Genomic DNA, 6,411 nt, shown 5'->3' with positions numbered 1-6,411 from the left:
TAAATATTTTTGTAAACGGATGACAGCTGAACTTTATCAGTAGAAACTGATATAAGTGGAATCATCATGATAATATGTTTTTCGCAAAAATGTTATTTGTATAGCTACATTATCCTGATTACTAAGATCAAATTATTCTACCTTCGCATGCACTCAAATTACTTACTTTTCAAAAGCTATAAATTAGTAAACCAACTAGAGATACGGTTGGAGTTTAGGGTTGATGAGAAAGGGTTTATGGTATAGAGTTGGACAAACATGGTTAAACTTTGACGGTGTACGATTTAGGAGTTATGATTTAGAGTTAATAGGTTTTGTAAGTTACATTTTGGAATTTATAGTTTATGTTAAGGTTGCGAGAACCGGACCGGTCAATAAATCGGTAAAATTATTGGTTCAATGATTTATTGGTTCGCCTGGAGTTTAACCGGAGTTCAACCGGTTTAATTAAATATTAAATAAAATAATTAAAAAATATGTATATAACTTTGAATATATAAATTCAATGATTTCTACGTTAATAAAATTAAAAATTTCACAATTTCACATCATAAATTATACATAATTTAATATTAAAAGTTCACAAACAACTTCAGTCATCAATGTTCATAACAAAAAAACAACCATAGGCCCAAGGCATGACCCAAATTGCTTTCATTTACACAACCACAGACGGTTTCTTCTTGCACATCACCTCAAGCAGATTTTCTAACATCCACTTGTAAGAACTGACACTCTCATCAAATAATAGACCAAACCCAAAGATCGTGGTTTGCTTGCGGTTGTTAGACCCTGGAAAAATCACAAAGAGGTTATGTCAAGAATCCGACGCTGATAATGGTTTGTGTTGGTGGAAATTGGCGGGACAGTGGTCGATTGTGAATGTGTGGTTGGTTGCACAGTGTTTAGAGTCTCTTGTAATATGAACTTACTGATAGACCGAATGTAGCTGATAAAAGGCTCTAGGGTTAGAAGAAAGTTAAGTAGTAGTCCGACAGCGGACTCCATAGGTATCTTCACTCGACCACAGTTACTTTGTAATAACTTTGTAGTTGATGGAGAGTGTGATACAACCCCCTGAATCGTGAGAATTTTCGATTAAGGATTCATGGTCAAAAATTTGGGTTGCAGAATTTAGATATTAGTGTTGATGACCATGGGTTACTGGTCAGAGAGTTCGAGGAAGACGGCTAGAATGTGACGGTGTAAGATTTAGAGGTTACGTTTTAGGGTGTATACTTTTAGGATAGTAGGTTTTATAAATTACATTTTGGCGTGTATAGTTTGTATTGTAGGATGTTGAATGAAATAAATTATCTCAATGTTGCAGGGTTAAAAGTTTTATTTTTGAAATTTGTATACACGGGTGTCACATCCAGGGACGGATCCAGAAAGTTTAATATGAAGGGGCCAAATTTCAGATAATTTGTTTTATTCTAAAAAAATAACTAACGTATAATTATCATAATTAGTTTTTTAAAGATTTATGAATATTAAATTAATTAAGTGAAAATTATGAGTAAATAAAATAATTAAGACATAAATATAATTAATAATAAAAAAATACGTATAAAATTACTAGATTACATAATATTTTGTATTTTTTTAAACACATGCGATATATCTAAATATAGTTTCTAAAAATTTTACGAGAGTCGAGATCACTACTCGCCCCCTTCTAGGTCCGTCCCTAGTCACAACACTTATATTTCGAAATTTAAATAATAATTAATATACAGATTTAACCTAAATCAACATTAAATAATTTTGTTAGTGTTAAGATTAAGTTATAATTAATTAAATTGCTTTACATGAATAAATAAATTTAAGTTTTAAGACTTAGAAAATAATCTAACATTGTTTTTGTATATTAAATAATTTGAGAATTCAGTAACATCTTGAGTTATAGGTTGGGTATTATTTTTATATATGATGTTTTTAACGTTTATATTGTTAAACAGTAACTTATTTTTAATAATCTGAATCTACATATATTATTGTACAAAAATGGTCACTGTGTTCATTTTAATAGAACCAACGTAGTTAAGAAATAATAAGAAATAATGAAAGAGACTCCATATGGCATAAATGAATTGTTTAATTACTGTCACAAATACCAATGTAGAAGTAATTACTAACAGAGTATATCGATGTGTAGATTATATGGTTTTTTACGTCAAGTGGTATTTAGAAAGCAAGTAAGTATTAAAGTTATTCATTACCAATGAGAAAATTTAATTTTCAGTTAATTATCAACTACTTAACTAGTATAATTTAAGTAATTATCTTCATATTTTGATTTTATGTAATTTTTTTCTATTTGTAATAATTAAAATTTAAAATATCATTATTATTAAATGAATTTTTTATCAAAAACTTTTTTTTTCACATGATTCACGAAAAAGATATTTTTATTTTAAATTGTATACAGGTAACATAATAAAAGCCATATGTTTATTGTATTTATGTATTAGCACGTAATAGTTTTTACTAAAAGACATCGACATTATTGCTAATATTTTACATGTAACATCGATTAAGACACGTGGACACGAATGACTGGACAGCATGAGTTATTAAATGTTGTAACCCACTATAATCGAAGAAGTTTAAGTGCCCACAAATTAAATACATTGAAGGAAAATGAATGCAGGTAGTATGATGATGAATGGTTGGACCGGTGGTTTTGACGGTTCAGTATGCTGGAAACTTCGGTAAGCTTCCTTTATAAGTCATTTCGTTTCACGTTTGTTCTGCCTGAAAAGAAACCCACTTAAGGTGCTGCATAGATGGATTCTGGTCGGTTCCGTTACTACGTCGTTAGGAGAGGACGAAAGCTAGGCATTTACACCTCTTGGGAAGAATGCAATCAACAAGTCTATGGCTTCAAGGGGAGTCAGTTAAAAGGCTTCATGGTAAGGCGCGAGCCGAAGGAGTGGCTGAGTTTGCCAAGACAAGACCCAGTTGGTGAAGATACTGCCCCGGAGCCTGAAGATTTGGTGTTAAGCTTTGGAGCTATGTCCGTCGGAGACTCTGGCAGCGTTACCGGAGACGAGAGCAGCGGATCTGTGGCCGCCGGGACGGACTTGCTGCCTCAGAAGCCAGGTGCGTGTAGCTTGTGTTTATGGTTTGTTTATTTATTTATTTTGTGTATGGTAACCATCGGTGTTGACCTGGATGTCATGTGTTGTGCAAAACTGTTCCTAGATATGGTGCCAGAGTTTGACCCCAAGGCGTTCGTCATAATGGAAGACATGGAGCAACTTTTGTTACAGGTTTGTGCTCGACTTGAAGTTGGACCGCCAGTGTTTTTCATGCGTGATGTCTTCCGCAGCGAAGGAAAGAAATATCATGGGTTTGGGGTTTCTTTGCAAAGCACCGCGAAGGGGATAAACTTTTTCGTTTCGGGGCGGTTGTCGACTGATGAGGGACTGGCAAGGCAGGATGCCGCCTTCATCACTTTGGAACGACTCCTTGAAGAGGCGGAGGTGAAAATTTTTGACTTCAATTTCCAAGTTGTTCTTCGATACAAGGAGGACCTTGCTGAGGCACACCGCATAGCAAGGTTGTCAGCCACAGAGCATGTAATGATGCTGGAGAAAGAGAACGCTGAGCTGAAGCAAAGGTTGAGCCTCTACAATCAGATGTTCATGTAGGTAGGAAGAATGGCTTTCGTTGTGTCCGGTTTGTGATGTCCCTTTTGTGTGCTTTTCACTACTTTTGTCTTTTAGTATTCACAAGAATGAGGAAGCTAAAAATTCCAAGTTATGATATGTACCTCAGTTTCAACATGGATTCTGTTGCAGAGAACGTTGTTTTTCTCCTTTAGGCTGTATTTATTCCGTTAAACTTACTTTACATGACGTCGGCGAAGTTCATTATTCCATTAGTTTATTTCCTTTCGGTTCTTATTTAATGGTATTTATTGTCATAGCTTAAGATTGTGTCTCCGATTCATTTTAGGGTTTAATTTTGTTCCCGGTTGAAGCAAAGTTTGATGTTAAAAGTTTAAATTTCAGTGGCACAAGGCTTTCCTAGTTATTAAGTGATAACCGTTACAGTGTACGAAGTTTCTGTAGATTAAAAAATTAAACTTAATTACTAATAGGGTTTCGACGAAGATAAGTAACATGAATAACAAGTCATCGTTGCTGGCCTTATTCTGTTTCAGGAAGACTAGGTGGCATCACCTGAGATTGAAGTGTTATCTTTGGGGTTTAAGGGATAAGTTATGAAGACGTGATGGAAACCCCGATTTCGTAAATAACGTGCATCTCTGGGAGGAGGCGTGTTGAAGGGGATGAGGGTCATATAGCCATCTTTTCAGAAATCAGACGTGGGTCAATCCTAAAGACCCTACACTACTGACGGTCACATCCAACGACTCAATTGGTTGATGTATTTCTTTTAGGCGGAGTTATCGTGGATTCTAATGAATAATCTCATTGATTAAAACAAAAAGAAGCTTCCGCGGAAGGTTTGTGACGATGTTGGTCATTTCGGTTTGAATTGGAATTGAGTTTTCCATTGCAACAGAACTGGATAGTAGAAAATAGTCGGTGAAAAGATATTTCGATAAGTATTTGTCGCATGTTTTGAACCACCAAATGGGCAACTACGTTTTGAATGTAACCGCTTTTTAAAAATTGCTTTTCGCGTATAAGTGATTCTTTGCTTACATAATTTGTATTTAGTCATTTTGACTGAATTTAAATTTGAAAAAGTGAATACTGTTTCTGTTATATTCATGTAAACAACTTTTAAATAAATAAGAAATTAATCACTAAAACGGTATAATACCAAATTATGCTATTAATATGTTATGTATAATTAATATAGGTTTTATATCCTTTTAAGTATTTGATATACAGTATTTTATAATCCATCAAGATATTTATAAGTGTTTAATATTTTTTATTATTATCATAATAAAACATTGTTTCTTTACCTTCCCCGGGGGTAGTGGTATATACGATACAGATTTCTTTTAGGAATGATCTATCCCTTTCAAGTGCCTATACCTGAGAGTTCTCTCCATTAGAAGATGCTAGTCTGACTCTGTACTTGGTAACAATCCCTTCTGTGCACACTTCCTTCCGGGTTGGCACAAAAGCAACAGAGATTGAAACGGCTCCTCGAACCAGATTCTATTAGATCTTATCCCGTAATTCGCTAATCTCGATACTTATTTTTAACACTTAAACAAGTTTTGGAAATTCAAAATTTGTTAGGCAAATTTTATATGTTGATAAATACTATTTCCCTAACAGATTAAGAATTAACATTCACCCTAGTTCATCCTAACACATCCTATTATCATCATTACCCTAACTCCTTAGACCATGCCGGTCAAATCGAACGAAACCATTGATTAGACATGGAGGAAGGTGTAGCAGGTTTCAATCTCCCCAAATGTCTACTCACAATTTTTGTGGTCTCGATAAGCTAATTTGCTGCTACTTTTGAGATAAAAAAAATATTGCCGTCATGCTTAAAGCCCATCTAGTCTTTGATATTTGATTTGTGTTATTTTCCTAAGGGATTTAAGTTACGTTTGGATTCCGAGCATAAAAGAAGCACGTTGGGACGTAACCGGGCATTGATGTTGGTTCTCTACATATTGGGCCTCCCTATACCCAATGGGTTCCACTATGACCCAACATGGTGTTACTAACCAAAATATAAACGCAAATTCCGTGCCTCGTTATCGTATGTAAAGTTATTGTAACGAAGTCACAGGAAATGAAGTTCCTGACTTTGGATGAGCAGCAAATCAACTCCATGAAGGATAAGAGTACTCTGCTCAACAAAGAGGGGGACGCCACGGACGTCGACGTCTCTCTAGCAAGGTATAAGTAGAGACTTTCGATTTAATGTAACTGTTTCAAGTTAGGGCCTCGTGCCCCTGTTACAGGATTGCCATTAATTTTTTTCCATACTTATCAGCGTGGTGGCTAAAGGGGCGGACGATGGGGGGAGATCACTTGAGGAGAAGATGTTGACGGTTTTGAACACGGTTCAGGAGGTAAATATAACATATTCCTTGAGGTTTTCTTTTTCATAGTTTAGACTTCAACATTGGGTTTTTCACGCCTCAAATATAACTATTGTTTGAACGCAGCATGTTTTGGAGGACAGGGAGGTGACGAAGACTATTCTGAAGACTCACAACGACCAGTTATGGACCATTACCGACCTACTGGCAGATCATGGTAAGGCCATTCAGTCATTGATATCCCTTGTTAATACGAGGGGGTATGACCAAGTTGGGGAGGAAAACTCCAAAGCACCGCTCGCTGCCTCTTTCAGGACTGGTAAAAGAAATCCAGGTAATGTCAATAAAAAAGTAAAAGATCCACCGGAAAAGAAATCCTCCAAGGGCCGAAAGTTCCATGCTCAAAGGACGCGCTC

At 35.5% G+C, this 6,411-nt stretch overlaps 1 protein-coding gene across 2 annotated transcripts; it reads left to right on the top strand.

Annotated features, from left to right (window-relative positions):
* The first annotated feature begins 2,603 nt into the window (after positions 1 to 2,603).
* Positions 2,604 to 4,789, top strand: LOC112711085 (uncharacterized). 2 transcript variants are annotated; one of them, XM_072203053.1, is made up of 3 exons: positions 2,605 to 3,105; positions 3,208 to 3,656; positions 4,172 to 4,789. In XM_072203053.1, exons 1-2 carry the CDS (start codon positions 2,790 to 2,792, stop codon positions 3,654 to 3,656), a joined length of 765 nt encoding a protein of 254 aa, XP_072059154.1. In that variant the 5' UTR covers positions 2,605 to 2,789; the 3' UTR covers positions 4,172 to 4,789. The 2 variants fall into 2 exon arrangements, with proteins under 2 accessions (XP_025619418.1, XP_072059154.1); XM_025763633.3 differs by lacking the exon at positions 4,172 to 4,789 and having other exon boundaries at positions 2,604 to 3,105; positions 3,208 to 3,810.
* The last annotated feature ends 1,622 nt before the right edge of the window (positions 4,790 to 6,411 follow it).

Source organism: Arachis hypogaea, chromosome 9 (assembly GCF_003086295.3).
Source record: "Arachis hypogaea cultivar Tifrunner chromosome 9, arahy.Tifrunner.gnm2.J5K5, whole genome shotgun sequence".
Classification (NCBI taxonomy): Eukaryota; Viridiplantae; Streptophyta; class Magnoliopsida; order Fabales; family Fabaceae; genus Arachis; species Arachis hypogaea.
The sequence above is the reverse complement of the archived record's forward strand: the minus strand, read 5'-3'. Positions and strand labels throughout refer to the sequence as shown.

Coding starts and splice junctions, on each gene's coding strand:
- LOC112711085 (XM_072203053.1), top strand. CDS start 2,790: ATGGATTCTGGTCGGTTCCGTTACTACGTCGTTAGGAGAGGACGAAAG. Junction 3,106..3,207: donor CTTGCTGCCTCAGAAGCCAG/GTGCGTGTAGCT, acceptor AACTGTTCCTAG/ATATGGTGCCAGAGTTTGAC.